General features: G+C 40.9%; 1 protein-coding gene across 27 annotated transcripts in view; it reads left to right on the forward strand.

Moving 5' to 3' along the window:
* The window catches only part of LOC145344414 (calcium/calmodulin-dependent protein kinase type II delta chain), a 323172-nt gene that overhangs the window by 213679 nt on the left and 88369 nt on the right, over positions 1–21124 (forward strand). For all 27 annotated transcript variants that reach the window (XM_080191547.1, XM_080191627.1, XM_080191583.1 and 24 more), the window contains 5 exons: positions 1981–2083; positions 3444–3527; positions 10807–10901; positions 15396–15518; positions 16622–16705. In XM_080191547.1, the coding sequence (XP_080047673.1) occupies positions 1981–2083; positions 3444–3527; positions 10807–10901; positions 15396–15518; positions 16622–16705 (489 nt within the window). The remainder of the gene's footprint in view (positions 1–1980; positions 2084–3443; positions 3528–10806; positions 10902–15395; positions 15519–16621; positions 16706–21124) is intronic.

Consider the following 21124-nt stretch of genomic DNA (forward strand, 5'->3'; position numbering starts at 1 on the left):
AGTTAGATTGTGGAAAGCACTTGTCCAAATTATCTGCTGCTCCGTCTCTTTCAGCCATTACCTAAATTGCAAATAATACCTACACCCTTCATTGAGGCAGTATACTACGAGGGCTTGGATCAGAGAGATATTGGAAAGCTCAATCCTTTTGAAGAGTATACCTAAACCAGAGTAAACATTTGTAAACAGAAATATTTTGCCATGTTCCATGCATGACTGCAGATACTGGACTCTTCGCCCTGAGATACATGCCTTTTATTGCTGCTAAACAGTCAAGCCAGTTATATGTGTTGCTCAGTCTTAACATCCTTTTACAGTTTTGCTTACCTGATTAACTTTGAGTGGCTTTCATTTTGCATCAACAAGCAACTGTATTATATCTAGAGCATTGTGATAGGTTACCTTAGTATCTTAAGTGGTTGATTGTTGATCAGCTTAAATTAGTTTGATTTTGGTGTTCTATGCAATCAAAAATTAAGTTCTTGGATGGAAGAAAATTTGAAATGATTCCAGAATTGTAAAAGATAAAAAATACAGCTTTTTAGTTTAATAAACCTATTTATGCACTCTTAATCTAGCCTATCTTTTCGAATAGCCAGTCACCACTGCCCATAATACTATGGGTAAGGAATATGTTGACATAACGTTGCTTCTAGTGACACTCTGCAGACTACATCAACTCCCTGGGGGGGCAAGCATTGCCTTCAGCCACTACCTGCATGGCCCATGTGAGTTTTGACAATGACATCAATGAAGAAACCCATGTGTGCTGCAAGATGGAGTCATTGTCTGCACTTGGGGAATCAATGTAGTCTGCACGTTACCACTTCGAAGCTGCATTGCACAAGCAAATTTCCCCATTGTGCGCTTGCCAAAGATTGGATAAGTTAGGCTGGGCTGTGACTGCTTTCCCTTTCTTTTCTCCTCCTGGGAAATGGTTTGCTTCCATGTCAACTCAAATTGAGAATTAATTTAAGTAAACGATTTAAATTAAGGTTCCTGAGGTTGACCCACTGGATTGATGATTAAGTACAATTTGTGCTTTAAAATATTTTTGCATATGATTTGCTTTTTTAATTAGATATGGTAATATGATTTATAGATAAGTGCAACCCAATTCTAGAGTTGCTAATAAATATAAAATTATCTAAATGAAATAGCAAGTTGTACTTTACAACTTGCAATACTTGATAAGTTTTTTGATTTGAATAACAAACTTCAGTTTCTATAAACTGAAATTATTAACACATCTATCAATAATTCTGCTGATATGAATTGTATATTTTCTAAAATGTTAGTTGACATATCATTTAACTATTTTTAGTAAATAAACCAAAGATTTGCCTTCTATCTAAAGCATTATCTTTCACTAGATGTTTTTCAACATTCTGTTTGATCTGGAATCATTTAAGACATGTTTAATTGTATGACCTTTATCTATTTCAGATTTATTTCCTTTTGAGTGCTAAACAAGCAGGAAAAAACAATGCAGTTGAGAAGCCTTTCAAAGCACTATAAAGTTGTGAAGCTGTAATAGGTTGGGTTTGGGATAAAGAATAAAGTTTAGATAAATTGGATTTCGTGCCACAATTGGAAACTGCTCGTGGTAGTGATTTAAATTGACTGTCACTGTGCAATCACAGAGTAATGAGCTGTGTCCTTGCAATGTTTGATTCTTTGCCCTCTGTAAATATCTAACTAATTAATATACAAACAAGTAAAGTTGACCTGAGGACAGAACCTGCCATTGCTGATAATTTTAGATCAATGGCAGAAGTTAATTAATAAAAATTGTCTCTGGTATGGGTCTGACTCTATGGAGAATAAATAACACCTCTGATCTATAATGCTTTAGTAACCATTCTGTGAAAAATCATTTAGTTTGAATATGTTGCTTGGGCATAACAGTTCATTTAGGGATACGAAAAATAAAAATTTTGAGGTTTACTAATTTTTTTCATCCACTCTTTTAAAATGAAGCCGGAGAATTTGCTCCTAGCTAGTAAATTGAAGGGAGCAGCTGTGAAATTGGCAGATTTTGGTTTGGCAATTGAAGTCCAGGGAGACCAGCAAGCGTGGTTTGGTGAGTACATTGTAGAATTATGTTTTAGTCTCCTGCAGTTTAATTCCAGTTAACAAATCGCATCAGATTTTTCATAAGTCATCATTCAAAGGAATTTCTTAAAGCAAGTTTGAATGCCTGGGACAATCTCCTTTTCATTCAGGGCTATCTTTGATTTGATTTATTATTGTCACATGTACTGGTATACAGAGAAAAGGATTATTTTTTGCACGCGAAACAGACAAAACATACCATTCATAGAGGAGAAAAGGAGACGGTGCAGAATATGGCCTTACAGTCATAGCTAGGGCGTAGAAAAAAAGTCTGATGGCAGATGGGAAGAAGCTGCTCTTGAATCGATTAGTATGTGACCTCAGACATTTGTACCTTTTTCCAGATGGAGGAAGGTGGAACAGAGTATGCCTGGGATGCAAGGGGTCCTTGATTATGCTAGCTGCTTTTCTCAGGCAGCAGGAAGTGTAGACAGCATCAAGGGGTGGGAGGCTGGTTTGTGTGATGGGCTAGGCTTAATTCACAGCCCTTCGTAGTTTCTTGCGGTCTTGGTCAAAGCAGGAGCCGTACCAAGCTGTGACACAAATAGAAAGGGTGCATCTTATAAGGTGCCCAGTCCAGTACTGACAGTTCCCAATATCAGTGATGAAACAAATTTTCCTCATATCCAGAAGCTCAGGACAATGGAGCAAATTTGCAGTAAGGAGGCAGGTGGTACCTGTGAAAAAGAAAGATGTACAGACCGCACTCTGACCAGCTGTAAGAATTGCTGAAGAACACAGGCAGTAATTTTTGCATCTGAACAGTAATGTGAAACAGACAATAATGGTGTGGCTGCCTGTTAAACAACTGTCCAATTCCATTGAAAATAAAAACAAAAATCAAGAGGGGCTGAAATAATATCACCCATTTTAATTGACTATTCCAAGGCAAAATGATCCCCCATGGTAGCTGAATTGCAGAACTTATTGAGGCTTGGGATCCAAATGTTCGTGTTTGCTTCATTAAAGTTAGCTATAGAAGGTGTCTGCCACAAAGAATAGAGGAAAGTAACTTCAATAATTTATCGAGACAGCAATTTCTTTGCTCCGAGTGTTTTGCATTTGTCATCAGGATATTAACATTTACAATTTTTATCACCAGCTAAATAATTTCGTCCTTTCTAATTTCTTTCAAAATTAGGTCATTTTTAGTTGTCAGTTAGAGTCTGCCATCCATGTTAATATTTGAGTTAATGGTTTGAAATGGATTTCTTTTCTGCATCATACTAACCAGATATTAAAGGGAATGCAAAGCCGTCTTACTTTACTGAAACATAAAATTTATTTGAAATCAGCTCCATTTCTGAAAATGCTTTGATAATCCACAGGTTTTGCTGGTACGCCAGGATACCTATCTCCTGAAGTATTAAGAAAAGATCCATATGGAAAACCAGTGGACATGTGGGCTTGTGGTAAGTAAATTGCAGCATTTATGAGGCATTGCATCAGACATGGAGGATATCTTAGCCATATTGTTTACTTCCTGATCAGGCATTATGTTAAAAATAACCAAACGGATACTACGAATCCTTGGATAGAAATGCAAAATGGGCACCATGGTTCTTTTTCCCTTCCCTCACACGGGAACACTGAAGCCAGTCACGGTGGCACAGTGGTTAGTACTGCTGCCTCATAGCGCCAAGGACCCAGGTTCGATTCCTGGCTTGGCTCACTGTCTGTGTGGAGTCTGCATGTTCTCCCCGTGACTGCATGGGCTTCCTCCAGGTACTCTGGTTTCCTCCCACCGCCCAAAAGATGTGCTAGTTAGGTGCGTTGGCCATGCTAAATTCTGCCTCAGTGTATCCAAACAGGCACTGGAGTATGGCGACTGAGGGATTTTCACAGTAACTTCATTGCAGTGTTAATGTAAGCCTACTTGTAACTAATAAATAAGCTTCACTTTTAACTTTAACATCATGTGTGATCTGGCTGAAACCAAACCGCTCAGCACTGACCAGGAATTAAACCTGGGACTTTTAGTTTTTGGATTCTGTTGTATTAATTCTTCCTGATAGGAGTGTGTTCTAGTATTTAAAATCTGGGGACAGAAGGACAAAATTAGTCCTTCACGTATCTCCAAAACAATCATCACTGTTTATGGCAGAAACTTAAGCTACCTTTTAATTTAGGTTCTCACTCCAGAAACTCTTGCCTCTTTCCTCTCCGTTTTTAAAAAATTTGAGAATGAAAACACATTTCCATCCAAGCGTCAATTTCTAATCCAGGTGAGCCCGTGGAATTCACTACCACGGAAAGCAATTGAGGCCAAAACATTATGTTTTCAAGAAGGGATTAGATATAGCACTTGGGGCGAAGGAGATCAAAGGAAATGAGGGTGAAGGGAGGCGGGATTGAGCTACTTGGTTGGATGATCAGTCATGGTTATAATGAATAGTGGAGCAGGTTCCAAGGCTGAGTAGCCACCTCCTGCTCCTATTTTGTATGTTTCTATGAATGGTAAAAGAAGCAACAACAAAATGAGGAGTAACTTGTTTACACAGCGAATGGTTAGGATCTGGAATGTGCTGCCTGAGAGTGTGATCAATTGCAGCTTTCAAGGGAATCGCATCATTACCTGAAGAGGAAAATCTTGCAGGGCTACAGGAAAATGGTGTGGAAGCAATATTAGCATATTGTCTTTGTGGAGAGCTACCATACATACAGTAGGCTAAATGACTTCCTTCTGTGCTGTAACCACTCATGATTCAATCTGTCAAGAATGACATTTAGCTTGAAGGCACTATAAAATTATCAAGGATCAAGCAAAACAAAAGTCAATTAATACAGAATGCATCAAGTAGTACTTTGCAAAGAAGGATAGCAGTGTGGTATAGATAAAAGGAATAGACAGGGCAGTTAAATGGAGAAAGGGTAAAAGAGATGACCACTTTTTGAGTGAAGAAATTTCTCCTTATCTCAGTCCTAAATGGCTTACCCTGTGTCCTTAGACTGTGAACACTTGTTCTGGACTCCCTCACCATTGGGAATATCCTTCCTGCATCTATCTGGTTTCATCTTAGAACTGTATAGGTTTCTATGAGTTCCCCCCCCCCATTCATCTAAACTCCAGCAAATATAATCCTAACCAACTCGATCTCTCTTCATATGTCATTCACACCAAGCCAGAAATCAGTCTAGTAAATCTTTGCTGTACACCCTCTATAGCAACAACATCCTCCCTCAGGTGTAGAGACCAAAACTACACAGCATTCTAGGTGTGGTCCAACCAAGTTCTATAATTGCAGCAAGACATCCCTGTACTCGAATCTTCTCACTATGAAGGCCAACATATCATTTAGCACCTTTACCACCTGCATGCTTACTTTCAGTGAGTGGTCTATAAGACTATCCAGGTCTCGTTGCACATTACCCCCTCTCAATTTATAGCCGTTCAGATAATAATCTGCTCTCCTATTTTTGCTATCAAAATGGATAACCTCACATGTATCCATATTATATTACATCTGATCCCTGTGTTACCTACTAGTCATTACCTGCCATTTGGAAAAAGACCAGTTTATTCCTATCTGCCAACCAGTTTTCCATACATCTCAATACACTTTCCCCTTTTTTTCTTGAAATTACACTTTTTATTACATTTACTATTAAAAATGTACAGTGAGTCATCTCTTTCAGCTGTTGAAAATATGTACTGATTTCAGAAGCACAAACAACCAAGTATCAAAGTCAATGGCCAGAATCTTACTGCTCATGCCAGCAGAATTTTCCCATTCCACTGTAGTGAATGGAGATTTGGCTGGCTGCCAAATTCTTCGACCCCACTGAGTGGGAGTTTGGCATGAATAGCTGGGAAGATGCCGCCCAATGTGTGCCTAAGCATGAACAAAGCATGATAACCAAAAAGCACCTTTTAGCAAGATACACAGATCTGTTTCTCGTTTTATAAAACTACATTGGTAACATTCAAACTATAGGAACCAAGGTTAAAAACCATGTGAACTCAGACATAAAAAAATCAACTTAGGAACTGTTGAAGGCAAACCTGTTCACTGGGATTTCCAACATAAAAGGCTCAAGAATGCACCTCAGTGCACCAATACCCTCCATCTGCTCCTTGGCTTTTACCTGATAAAGCATTCCAGAAAGTCAAAATAGGATAAAGCTGTGCGACTCAACTGAGAAAATCTTCATCAGCTGTTATGGATGGGCAGAGGAGGCAATGGGAGGAAGGGCAGAAACAACATGAAACAAACTGGAACGATATTTGCAGCCGTGATCTCATGGGCAAACAAATGGGACAGAAAAATAAATACAAAGAAATGTTCTAACAGATGCCCACAACTGCATATATACATGTGATGACACAACCTTAAATTGAATACAACAACCTTAAGTTTATCTTAAATTGTTGTTCTTTGGTTCTTGCTCCTGTCACTATTGTGTGCAGACTTCTATCAAATCTGCTCTCAACCTTCTCTTCTCCAAGAAGAACAGCCCCAGCTTCCCCAGTTGATCTATGTCATAAGTTTCTCATACCTGGAACTATTCTTGTGAATATATTCTTCACCATCTCTAATGCCTTCACATTGTTCCTGGAATGTAGTGCCAGAATGATACTTAAAGTGATACTTTAATTTTTTTTAAACAAAACTGTCTTATATCTCTCTCTCAACCCATCTATTTTGGAATCAGAGGCCATTGAATGTCTTAAGAAATTAGAGCCTTATGTTGAGGGTGGCACGTTAGCACAGTGGTTAGCACTGCGGCCTGACCGTGCCAGGGACCTGGATTCAATTCCAGCCTTGGGTTACTGTCTGTGGAGTTTGCACGTTCTTCCCATGCCCGTGTGGGTTTCCTCCAGATGCCCCAGTTTCATCGCTAGAATCATTAGAATCTGCACTGACCATAATCCCACCCAGGCCCTACCCCCATATCCCTTCACATTTATCCTCTAATCCCACTAACCTACACATCCCAGGACACTAAGGGGCAATTTTAGCATGACCAATCAACCTAATCCGCACAATCTTTGGACTGTGGGAGGAAACCGGAGCACCTGGAGGAAACCCACGCAGACACGAGGAGAATGTGCAAACTCCATGCAGACAGTGACCTGAGCCAGGAATCAAACCCAGGTCCCTGGAGCTGTGAAGCAGCAGTGCTAACCACTGTGCTGCCATGCCGCTCATCTTTCGCAGGTTTGGTGGGTTGGCTGGGGTAAATTGCTCTTTAATGTCTCCAGATGTATAGGTTAAGGGAATTAGCAGGGTAAGTATGTGGGGTTACAAGGACGGGGCCTGGTTAAGATGCTCTGATGGAGAGTTGGTCTGGACTAGATGAGCGGAATGGCATCCTTCTGCACTGTAGGGATTCTATGATGCTTATTTCAATGTCAGTTCAATTTCAATGAAGGTGGGGATCTAAAAATTTCACATTATACCAAACATAGCTTCAATTGTTGACCCCCATGAGCACAGATTAAGGTTGGGGGGGGGGGTGGTTTAATCACAGCAGTCTTTTCTAGACTGTTTTTCTGACTGGAAGACAGTGTCAAGTGGAGTTTCACAGACATCGGTATTGGGGCTCTTGCTGTCAGTAGATTATATAAATTAATTAGACTTAAATGTAGGAGGGTTGCAGATTAAATGAAAATTGTTAAATAGAGATTGCAGGAGGATATAGGGAGGCTGGTCAGCTGGGCTGATCAATGACAAATGGAATTCAATTTAGATAAATCCTGCATTTGGGCAGAATCAGAGGGACCTTGGTGTGCAAGTACACTGGCCTCTTAAGATAGCAAGGCAGGTGGATAAAGCAGTTAAGAAGGCATTTAGTATACTTTTATTATCCAAAGCATAGAGTTTAAGAGCAGGGAGGTTACACTGGAACTATATAAAACGTTGATTAGGCCACAGTTAGAATACTGTGTGTAGTTCTAGAATCCACATTATAGGAGGGATGGGATAGCGCTGGAAAGGGTGCAGAGGAGATTTACCAGAATGTTGTCTGGGCTGGAGAGTTTATTTGTGAAGGGAGATTGGATAGACTGGGCTTGATTTCCTTGAAGCAGAGGAGACTGAGGGGGACATGATTGAGATGTATGTGCTTTGAGGTGCACAAATAGAGTAAACAGGAAGAAATATTTCCCCTTGATGGAAAAATTAATGATCAGAGACAGGAGTTTGAGAGCGGATGGGAGCGAAATTCTTTTCACCAGAGGGTAATGGGATTTTTCAACTCACTGCCTTAAAGAGTGGTGGAGGCAGAGACCCTCATAACACTGAAGAAGTATTTGGACACACACTTGCAATGCCAAGGCATAAAAGGCAACCAAATGTTGAAAAATGGAACTGGAATAATTGGGTAGTTTGACTTTGACCGATGCGGACTTGCTGCACCAAAGGGTCTTCCTTCATGCTGTAGACCTGACGTTATTCTTCCCTCTGATCAGCTGCACTGGAATGACAGCGAATATAACAGGAATGCCCAAAAGTTGATTAAGTAAATTTAAAAAGATATTTGTGTCAACTCGAAAGTATTTTAGGGGATGCTTATATTTGTCCTGTTTTGAAAACTAGTGAATTCAAGCTAGGGATGCTTCAAAATTGAAATGAAATTATTTTATGCATTCTAGTAATATACGTGGAAACTATCAAATAAGTTGGTTTCTTCAGTTTCAAAAACACATAAGTTGGATCAAAGTGCAATAATTTCCAGAAACAATGCTCTTATGATAGCATGATTAACATATAACTTTGTTAAACTTTGCCCTCTATCCAGTGGATTAGAACTCAAATCATCATTAATTGCTTCTTTTGTAATGATTTCAATGCATTTTCAGTGTTTGAGTTCATTGTCTAGGTGGTATCCTGGATAATGAACTGGATACTTCCTCCATGAGGATCCTGATATAATATGACATGCAATCCTAGAATTATTAGAACCACTGACCTACCCCTTCTAGGTCTCTGCTAGGAGACTAATGCACAACTCTCTGTGGAGAATTTGAGTGCTTAGTCTCGGCTGCAGTGATTTAGCCCTTACCTTGCTCGCAGCTCCAAGTGTTGGGAAACCTCCAGTCTAGGCATAGAATCCAAATTTCTTGAAAACTAAAAGCTAAAATATTTGGGATGAAAGCTGTACAGACACAGTCCTCCAGGTGTCAGTAATGTGTCCAACCACAAACATTTTGAGAAGGTGACATTCTCCATTGTGCTGGAATTGTTTTTTGGAAAATTAATTGGGGCGGTACAGTAATTAGCACTGTTTTCTCACCCCATCAGGGACCCGGGTTCAATTCCACCTGGGATGACTGTCTGTGTGCAGCTTGCATGTTCTCCCAGAGGGTAGCACTGGAAGGGTGTGTTTCTGAATGGATGCTGTGACAAGTGGTGTTCCTCAGGGATCAGTGCTGGGACCTTTGCTGTTTGTAATATACATAAATGATTTGGAGGAAAATGCAACTGGATTGATGAGTAAGTTTGCGGACGACACAAAGGTTGGTGGATTTGTGGATAGCGATGAGGACCATCAGAGGATACAGCAGGATATAGGTCAGTTGGAGACTTGAGTGGAGAGATGGCAGATGGAGTTTAATCCAGACAAATGTGAGATAACTCATTTTGGAAGGACTAATACAGACAGAAAATGTACTGTAAATGGCAGATCCTTTAAGAGTACTGGATGCCTGGGTGTACAGGAAAACAGGTCACTGAAAGTGGCAATGCAGGTGGAGAAGGTAATTAAGGAGGCATATGACATGCTTGCCTTCATCGGCCAAGGTATTGAGTTTAAAAATTGGCAAATCATGTTGCAGCTTTATAGAACCTTAGTTAGGTCTCACTTAGAATATAGTGTTTAATTCTGGTCACCACAGTACCAGACAGATGTGGAGGCTTTGGATAGGGTATAGAAAAGATTTACCAGGATGTTGCCTGATATGGAGGGGCATTAGCTTTGAGGAGAGGCTGGAAAAATTTGGCTTGTTCTCACTGGAACGACGGAGGTTGAGAGGTGACCTGATAGAAGTCTACAAGATTATGAGAGGCATGGACAGAGTGGATGGTCACAAGCTTTTTCCCAGGGTGGAAGAGTCAATTACTAGGGGGCATAGGTTTGAGATGCATGGGGCAAGGTTTAAAGGAGATGTACGGGGCAGATTTTTTACACAGAGTAGTGGGTGCCTGAAACTCGTTGCCATGGGAGGTAGTGGAAGCGGATACGGTAGTGACTTTTAAGGGGCATCTTGACAAGTGCATGAATAAGATGGGAATAGAGGGATATGGTCCCTGGAAGGGTAGAGAGTTTTAGTTAAGTCGGGCAGCATGGTTGGTGCAGGCTTGGAGGGTCGAAGGGCCTGTTGCTGTGCTGTAATTTTCTTTGTTCTTTGTGTCTGCGGAGGTTCTGTCCTGGTACTCTAGTTTCCTCCCACAGTCCAAAGATGTGAAGAATAGGTGGATTGGCCATGCTAAATTCACCCTCTGTGTCAGGGGGATTAGCAGGGTGCAGTTACATGGATTTACAGGATAGGGCCTGGGTGGGATTGTGGTCAATGCATTCTTGATGGGCTGCCTTCTGCACTGTAGGGATTCTATTCTGTTCTATAATTCTAAATATTGGCCTGTATTGTTCAAAAATAATTTGCTGTGGTCTGAACATGTTTGACAGGTGGGCTGTGCATTAACCACATTAATAGTATTTTGACATTGAGCATTTCTTTAATTTTGGCAGGTGTTATTCTGTACATACTACTGGTTGGTTACCCTCCCTTCTGGGATGAAGATCAGCACAGGCTGTATCAGCAGATCAAGGCTGGTGCATATGACGTAAGTAAATTGACTACTGCCAACTCTTTTAAGCAGTTGAAAATGTATAGAGGTTGGTTTAAACCTCCTGACTGCAGATATGTGTTATTTACCACTCAAGTGTTATTTATTACTGAGGCAAATATTGCAATTGATAGCACCAGAAATTATGTTTTTTCCTTTCTTTTGTGTTTCATTTCCTTTCCCCAAAGCACAAAACCTAGTCTTGCAGCCAGCAAACTTTTTAACTGACACCTTAACACCTAATGTGGTGGATGAGTCTATCATTATTCTGTTTCATAGAATATATTCTGCCACATCCGAATGATCTGCACTCACTTTGCGTTTAATGATAGAATCTCTACAGTGCAGAAGGAAGCCATTCAGCCCATCAAGCCTGCACTGACAAGAATCCCACCCAAACTGTATCCCAGTAACTGTACATAGTCCCCCTGACACCAAGGGGCAATTTAGCATGGCCAGTCAACCTAACCTGCACATCTTTGGACTGAGAGGAAATCGGAGCACCTGGGGGAAACCCATGCAGACATGAGGAGAATGTGCAAACTCTGCACAGATCAAAATGCTGGCACAATCACATCTGGAGCAGTGTTATGATTATTGAGCAAGTCTGTCATACAATTATCAATTAGACTTGCAACCTGTTCAAGAAATAAAACTGTTTCCTTTGATAGGCTTTTGTTAAAATCTCTGGAAATCTGGCATTCTAAGAAATAGCAGACAGAAGAGAAAGAACAACAAAGGTTTAACCTAAAAGCTTGATTCTGATGCAGATGCATTGGATTGAATCTGTTCTTTGATTGCAGTCTCTATCAGACTGAGAGGTAGATTACTCTTATGTAAGGTTAATTCTCATCATGAAACTTCTCACAAACATAACCTTCAATTGTATTAATTTTGAGCAGCATCTTACCAGCTGCACATAGACAGGGTGGGTGGGTGGGGGTTGGTAGTTGGTGGTGGTGTTATTTGCAGAATAGTGCATTGGATCAGCTACCGGTCCGCTTTACAGCCTTGGAGTAACCTTGCTGGAGGTGGGTGAGCAATGGAAGGGGCTCACTGCTTTTAGCTGCAGATATAGTGGAATTGCTAGCTTTCCAAAATTCTTAGAGTTGGAAGTGGTTCCGCTAGACGAGAAGTTAGCAGATGTGAGACTGTTTTTCAAGAAAGGAGCGACAGCAAAAGCAGTAAATAAACCAGCCACTTAGCCCAATGTGAGTTGTTAGTAAAATGATGGAATCTATTATTAAGTGTGTTGGGAAGCAAAGTTGTGGCAGAGAGGCTGCAAAGAGATATAGAATGGTTAAAAGGATGGGCAACAAAATGGCAGATGGGCTATGAGGAAATGTGAAATTATTTACTTTGGTCATAAGAATAAAAATGCAGATCATTTTTTTAAAGTTGAGAAACTTGTGCAAGTATAGATGGTCAAAGAGACTTAGGTTTGCTTGTACAAGGAAGATAGAAGCTAGCATGCAGATGCAGCAAACAATTTGGCTGGCAAATTGCATATTAGTTGGGGACTGGAGCACAAGAATAAGGAAGTTTTACTAATGTTGTATAAGGTCTTAGTGAGACCAAGCCCCTGGACTACTGTGTATGGTTTTGATTTCTATATTTAAGAATAAATTCACAGTGGAAGCGGTGCAGCAAATGTTCAATAAATTGGTCCCTGGGATTAGAGGCTTGGGGTGGGATTCACCCAAAAAAGTTCTAAGTGTCACATTTGCATAAAAACTGGAGTAAATCTTGCTTTTTTTTTCAGCGGGATTTTCAAAATGAATTTCCCATGCGCTGTTCACTGTGGAGTGCCTCAGTGTGAATCATACTGAAAATCGGGGGCAGGGCCTGTTCCTGCTGGAGATGCTGGCAGCATAGTGCTGAGCGGGCCACTGCACATCCATTGATCTGCCGGAGCCGAGATTGGCTCATGCACAGTAGCCCTGCACTGCTGGCCACCTGATCGCTGGCTAGCCCAGCAACCCTACAATACTGCCCATCAGAACTGCCTCCCCCCAGTGCCCTCAGTACTGGCCTACTGGACCCACCTCAATCTGCATCCACCTCTACCCCCCACAGTCCTAATACGATCCCTCTTCCCATGCCCTGATCCGCAATTACTGGCCTCCCTCCCTCTGCCACCAAGCCCAAGTGCAGAGTGGCAATGGGACCCTGCCCCATTTAGCTCCATTTGGTAGGCAGTGCCAAGGTGCTTCCTGGGTACTGGCACTCTGCTTCTTGGGCAGCCAAGCTGATAATGCCCAGGGACATGCTCCCCCCCCCCCCCCCCCCCCCCCACTGCCCAACCCTCTAAGGGACTTAATGGCCCCTCTTCACTCCAGCAGGATCAGGCCACCAGCTCCCTGCAAGCGGAGGGCAATTATAAACTGCGCTGGAGTGAAGCACTCCTGGCAGGGTGTGAGGCTCCAGCAGGCCTGAAGATCCATAGTCTATGATGAGAGGCTGAGCAATTTGGTCTTGGATGCAAGGCATTTCATAGGAGCAATGTTAAAGGTGCTAATAAAATGCACAATATTGTTGTACGTTCAAGAGTACATGAAGTGGCCCTAGAAATAGTGGTCGCATTGGTGGTACAAAATTGTACAGACTCTGAAACAGTTTCTAAGGATTGGAGGATAATTAATACTGCCCCATTATTTAAAAAGAGAGGTAGAGAGAAAACGGAATTGTAGACCAATCAGCCTGACAGTGGTAGAGTCCATTGTCAATCATTTTATAACAGGATGCTTGGAAAACAATGGAAGCATTGCACACAGAATGGATTTACGGAAGGAAAATCATGCTTGACAAAACTACTGTAATTCTTCAAGGATGTAACTAGTAGAGTTGATGAGGCGGCGGGGTGGGTGGGGGGCAGTGGATGTGGTTTATTTGGACTTTCAGAAGGCTTTTAACAAAGTTGCACATAAGAAATTACCATGTAAAATTGAAATGCATGGGATTGGGGGAGTGTATTGAGATGGATTGAGAATTGGTTGACAGAAAGGAAACAGAATATGAATAAACAAAATTTTCCAAATGACGGCAGTGGCAAGTGAGAAGGGTTGATGCTAGGGCCCCACTATTCACAATATAGATTAGTAATTTAGATGAGGGAATTAAATGTAATATTTCCAAATTTGCAGATGACAAAAAGCTAGGTTGGAAGATGAGCTGTGAGAAAGGTCGTTTCTCAACCTTTTGACTAAGATCAGGTGTCAGATCAAGCCCAAGATGGGATGTCTTGTCAGCTTGGATCTGTTTGTGTCTCTTGTGGGGACCATAAATTTGATTCAATCGGAATTTGAATTTGGTTTTTGGAACAAGCAAAGAATAGATTTGGGTCCACCCAGGCCACTTTGAGCATTGACTTTGAAACTTGAAGAATGGAGTAAAACATTTGGGGGGGAAAAAGAGAGAAAGATGCAGAGATGCTTCAGTGTGATCTGGACAAACTGGATAAGTGGGCAAATGCATGGCAGATGCTGTGAATGGTGGATAAATGTGAGGTTATCCACTTTGATAGCAAAAACATACAGGCAGATTATTATCTGAATGGCTGTAAATTAAGAGAGGGAAATGTGCAACGAGACCTGGATGTTTTGATACACTAGTCACTGAAGATAAGCATGCAGGTGCAGCATGTGGTACAGAAGGCTAATAGTATATTGGCCTTAATAGCAAGAAGATTTGAGTACAGAAACAGGGGTGGCTTGCTGCAATCATACAGGTCCTTGGTGAGGCCACAAGTGGAATATTGTGCAGTTTTGTTCTCCTTATCTGAGGAATGATGTTCTTGCAATAGAAGGAGTGCAGGTTTACCTGTCTGAGGTCCCCAGTCTTTCTTTTCAACTGCAGCAGATATAATCTCACTGATTCTATCTCTTCTCATACATCAGTCCTGACACCCTGGGAATCAGAGAAACTATAAAATTCTAACAGGGTTAGACAGGATAGATGCAGGAAAGATATTCTTGATGGTTGGGATGACCAGAACCAGGGATCATAACCTATTGATACGGGGTAAACCATTTAGGATTGGGATGAGGAGAAATGTTTTCACCCAGACAATGGCAGAAAGCACTTGAGGCCAAAACTCTTGGGACGGAGGTGGGAATCAGACCATTAAATTGTACGATCAGCAGCGATCACAGTGAATGACAGAGCATGCTCAAAGGACTGAATGACCGACTCCTATTTTCTATGTTGGCGGCTGTGTGGTTTCATCTGTGGGAATTCTAGTGGCAACACATGAAACCAAACATTATGAGACTTTAGGAGTGAAATGCATGTCTGAATTTTTGAAATCCTTTCAATTTGGGAATGTTTTCAGTATTAGAGTTAAATGTATATTGTTTCTTCCCACAAAATGCACTTGCAATTAAACAACTTTAAGTATGCTGCTGCTAATATAAACTGATAATATTTTACACAGACAGATGTCAAGTTGCTGATAATAATCTAGTCAGCTTTGTCATTTTATCTGTTTGATAGTTTCCTTCACCGGAGTGGGATACAGTGACTCCAGAAGCTAAGGATCTTATCAATAAAATGTTAACAATAAATCCTGCCAAACGGATCACAGCCTCAGAAGCCCTGAAGCATCCATGGATTTGTGTAAGTTGCTTCCCTTTTTGCATCAGTGTCAAGCTGTTTTGCTGTGGCAATTTGTAGGCAGTGGTTATTTACAGATGGTTCACACTTAGTAAGTATATTACAAACTTAAATCATGTGTGGGGTTATCAGTTTCAAAAAAATTATATTCCTGATAAACGATATCAAAACTTAAAGAACTTGCCTTTGTGTGGTCTTCCATGACCTCAGGATGTCCAAAGAATTTTAAAAGCAACAAATTTCTTTTGAAGTGTAGCTGCTGTTGTAAATTAAATAATGGTGGCTGTCAACTTGCAGACAGAAATGTCTCCATGATAGCAGTGGGATAGCTGACCGATTCATCTGTTTTTAGTCAAGTTACTTAAGGGATACATGTTGGCCAGGACACCAAGTGAACTCGCTTGATTGACGAATAGTTTCATGCAATCTTTCACATTTCAGAAAATACAAGGAGCCAAATGCTTTGCATTGTAATATGTTTAACTCCAGCCAAATTGTAGTAATGGGTATTTCACTTTGTCACATTGACATTGTGGAAGTTTCGCTTCTTCTTTATTGGATTTCCTAGACATTTGATAGAATGCTCTGTATTCCCTAAGAATTTGTAGAATTCTTGTTTAGATTGCTGATTTTTTGGTGCTAATAATAAAATTAGACACAGCTGGGTAATTTTTGGGGTCAGGAAGTGTTCTTCTGTCAGGCACTGAGAGACTGAAAGAGAAATGAAAACAAGGCTGTGCAATCAAACCAATTTGATATTGGACAGCCATGTCAAAGCTGACTATCATGGACCATTTTTTAAAACTTAGTCACTCATAAAAGTCCCTGAGAGTTTTGCCTGAAATTGGCCACAGCTGTTTCTGCTTTACTTCCTCCAGGCGTTAGCACTGCTAACAACTGGGGAAAGTGGTCTACTTCCCTTAGACAGGCTAAAACCAATAAGCTCAATTATCCTTTCCGAGACACTCATGAATTGTTCAGTAGTACCTGAACAGGCACGGTTGTCTACAAATTATCTTTTATTTAACTAAATGTATAACATTGTGAAATACAGCAGTACTTGTACAAATAATAATGTTTATCCTGTGTTTTTTTTTATTTTGCAGCAACGATCGACTGTTGCTTCTTGCATGCATAGACAGGAGACCGTGGAATGCCTGAAGAAATTCAATGCTAGAAGAAAACTGAAGGTCAGATATTATTCCACTCTCTCCCCTTGGCCTGAAGATAGAGCCCTCAATCTAAATTTATAAGTCCTCTGGTTTTCATATGAAATGTATTATTTCATGCACAAAGCTCAAACAGGAAAACATTGTAGTGCGTATCTTTGTGACATCCAGGCTTGTAGGGGTGGGGTAGTGTTGTGTAGCAGAGGGTGATGGGGAAAAAACATGAGTTTACTGGTGAGTACATATGGTGTGGCGGAATAAGATGTTGAATAAGGTGTTCCGTGAAGATGTACCACGTAGCCACCTGCAACTTAAAACCTACAGTCAACTTCTGTAATTTACAATTCTTCATACTTAACCCACAGTGCTGATCCCATAATCAGGTCTGCTTCTTCTGCTGCTAGGCATGGGCAAATGATATGTCTACATCTAGCTACAGTTGCCTAAACACTGCTGCTTATTACTTTAAATGGAGGGCCACCTTCAACTGATGAGAAGATGGATTACATTGCCATGAAAAGGAGTAGCCTCAGTCACCAAGTTAACCATTTTGTATCTTTCTTTATCTTGCATTTCTAAACATCACAGGCATTAAATTGACAAATGAAATTAACTGGTGTCTTTTAGCAGGCATGTCGAAGAGAAGTGCACCACCTTGCCCAATTGTTAAAAATGTTATCAGACAGTGCTATAACAGGCAGTATGTTAACTTCATTCTGTCTGCTGTTTTCAGTGACCACTGTGTGCTTCCAATATTAGCTGTGCTGTTCACTGACCGCATATAGGCGGGTGGCCGTATATTATAGTGGCAGTGGTGAGTTAAAGCCAGCCTGCTCCCTGTTTACGAGGAATATACTGTGGCTGCAAAAAGTGGTGAGAGTCTTAAATGGTGACATTGATTCCTTGAGGACTGGCTGCTCATACGAGAGACCAAGCAAAAAGGTTTCTAACAATGCACTAGGTGTCTTGTTTCAAAATGTGGAAACAAGGAAGAACATCCTGTGTCCGTAATGGCAGATATTTGTTCAGAAAGCAATGTGGCGAAGCAACGGTGAAGGTCGGTGTCACTGAATTGAATCCATGAGTTGCTCTGAGAACAATGATCTGTGCCGGAAGAAGTTTAGTGATTTGATGTGAGTTATCAAGGTGAGTAAGTTCATCTTCACATGTGTACGAGCCTTGTCCACTGTTCTATTCACTATGCCCCATCACCCATTTACCAACAGTCTTAATCAGTCCGCAGTTCATCAAGTCTATGGTTTCTCTTACATTCACCTAACAGTTTTGCAAGCCTTGTGCCCACAACTCTCAGCTTGTACACACTGGCAGCCATTCAACCATCACAGCCTTTTCATCCTCTTCCCTCTCTCATGAGGAGAAGGTGGTGCATAACAAGAAGCAGCAGGAAAGAACTGGGAGAAGGATAAGTACACTTGTGTTTTTTAACCCTCCCAAACAAGAGACAATGCTGGTCAGTATGAGAATATCTGCATAACGAATCTATCTTCTCCCAACTCATCTCTCCCTCACCCTTCAGTCTTAAGTTTCAGATATTCTAAACATGCACTTCATACTTTCTCCTCTTTTCAACCACAACCCAACTTGGTCTCTTTTTCAGATGTCCATGAGACAGAACTTTCCCGGTAAGAGGAGAAACAATATTATATTCACAGTCACCCTTTTGGAGACAGAAGCTGCATTTATGTTAAAATCAAGGATAGAAGAGGGATCTGAAAATGGTGCAACATTGGATAGAAGCACAGTGCATACAGGGGAGGAAGGCTGATGCAGAGGCTAGCTGACCAGAGGGCAAGGTCGCACGATAGCTCTGCTGCAGAGGAATCAGATGAGGGCTTCAGTGGGCCAAGCTATAGAAGCACGCTGATGTTTGAGCATAACCAGATATTTAGGTCTGCATCTTGATCACATCTCTGTCGTGACATTTAGATCAAATCCATTTTTCTGATAGTCTGCCATTAATTTCGTTACCTTGTAATGAATACTTTGTGCATCCAAATAATGCACCTTTATCTGAATGCATAACCTGTTGTTAAAGCCTGCATTCAGTACTTACGGAGAATGGAACAGCCCAATACCAGCCTGGCACAAGGTTATGAAGCCCTTCCTTCCCTCATTAAACACTTCCATTAGCATGTCCATGGAACATATTATGATTTGGCATTTTTTTCACCGAATATCAAAGATGCCTTACAGTGCACACAGTTTCCATCAAATAGGGAGCAGGTAATTGAACATGGTAGTGGTATGAGATGGAGAGACTGAGGATAGATACCATTCTTTATAGCCTTGACCAGAAGTTCCAAAGGGTTGTGCCCAGTACCAGGGTTAAAGACACCTCAACACAACTAGAGAAGTACTTGGAGAGGAAGGGGAAGGATCCAGTTGTCGTGGCCTACATAGGAAACAATGGTGCAGATAGAGCAAAGGAGGTGGTTCTGCTGAAGGAATTTGAAGAGCTCTGGGTCCAAATTAAAATACAGAAGCTCAAAGCTGGATTGCAACCTGAGCTACATGCAAATTGACATAAAATCAAACGGATCAGAAATTTTAATGTATGGCTCAGAGTGGTGTAGGAGATAGGTTTTGTTTCAGGGGCACTGGCACTAATATTGGGAAATGAAGGAGCTATGCCATTGGGACAGGCTCTACTTAAACTGGGCTGGGTCCAGTACCTGGTGAATCATATGAAAAAGGCTTTACATACTGATTTAAACTAAAATGTAGGAATCCATTGAGGGGAAATTTAGTAATCTAGAAGAGAAAAACCTATACAATAGAACAGTTTGGCTACAGGTAAGCGTAATGTGGCAAAAAGAGACAAAGTTTAACATTAATAGTGCATTGGTGAATAATGTTCAATCAGAAAAATAGTAAAAAATTAACATTAAAGGTGCTTTACTTGAATGCACAAAGTATTCATTACAAGGTAATGAAATCAATGGCACTCTGAGAGAAATGGGTTTGATCTCATAGTCATTACAGAAATGTGATCAAGATGCAGAACTAAATATTCCAGCAGTCTTGATGTTTTGAAATGTCAGACAAAATGGAAAAGGAGGGAGGGTGTCCCTGATGAATAAAGGATGATATAAAAACAGGAAGGATCTTGGTTCAGAGAAACATAAAGTGGAATTAATATAGGAAAAGCTAAAAAATATCAAGAGGCAGAAAATACTTGTGGGCATAGTTTATAGTCCTGTACATCATAATTATTATTATAGGCTGTCCCTCAAGTGAGAATGTTGCCTTTCCATAAATCCGAAGGTTGCTGATGAGGCTGATTTGAGATCTGCAGACTTGATAACATGTGAGGCATGTGTCTGTGTTATTAATTTGGGTCATGGTACGGGTTTTTTTTATACTCTTCATTTTCCTTTTCATTTTGTCATTGGTGTATCTTGAAATTCTGGGATCCTTCCCACAGGCTGTGCTGCCATCTAGTCTGTCCCCAGTGGTCAATGTCAATGTTGCATTCTTCATGTTGGCTTTCAGCAGTTCACTGAAGCACATTTTCTGTCCTCTTGTGGTGCATTTGCCCTAAATGAGCTGGGAGAAGAAGATCTACTTTAGGAGTCTGAAATCTGATAACCAAACTATGTAACGAATAGCCGATGATCATCGCCTTGGCACTTATGGTGTCTATTTGTGAGAGAGCACTGATGTTGATGCATCTGCCCTCTCACTTAATGTGTAAGATCTTCCACAAGCAGCATTGATGGTATGACTCCAGAGCCTTGAGAAGCCTTCTGTAATTTGTCCATGTTTCGGCCCCATATAATAAAGTCATGAGCTAACATGACCACATAGTAGATCACAAGTTTGGTTTCGGTTTTAATGTTGTGATCTTCAAACACTCAGTACCTTCGGTGGTCAAAGATTGTACCAGTAAATTTCAGGCAATGCTGATTTTTTTTTTTGTCACTGTCAGCCCTGTGTGTCTGAGAGAGAGAAAAAGCTTCCAAGATATCGGAAGTGAGCCACATTTTCAAGGCACTCATCGTGAGTCCTAATCAAAGAGATTGGGATGTGTGAATTTGAAGCTATCTGATGGAGGACTTTGGTCTTCTGAAAGTTGACTGTAAGTCCCATCTTCACTTTTGCCTCAGTAAATACGTTGACGGTTCCAGGGAGATTAGTTTCTGACAGTGTTTATTGCAGCAACATCAGTGTATTGGAGCACAATTACTGAGGGCAGGATGGTCTTAGCATTTGACTGGAGCCACCTGAGATTAAAGTTCACCATCTGTTTGATAATAAGGGAGTTTCTCTCTAGTTAGAGCATGGTGGTAAGGAAGATCAAAGAAAGAGTTGGTTGAGGACACAACCGTGTTTGACTGCTGTCTTAACCTCCAAAGAAACTGTAATGGATCTGTTGTTAAGGATCACTGCTCACATATTATCATGAAGCAGGTGAAGGAC

Source organism: Carcharhinus amblyrhynchos, chromosome 1 (assembly GCF_965287045.1).
Source record: "Carcharhinus amblyrhynchos chromosome 1, sCarAmb.v2.hapA, whole genome shotgun sequence".
In the NCBI taxonomy this organism is placed as follows: domain Eukaryota; kingdom Metazoa; phylum Chordata; class Chondrichthyes; order Carcharhiniformes; family Carcharhinidae; genus Carcharhinus; species Carcharhinus amblyrhynchos.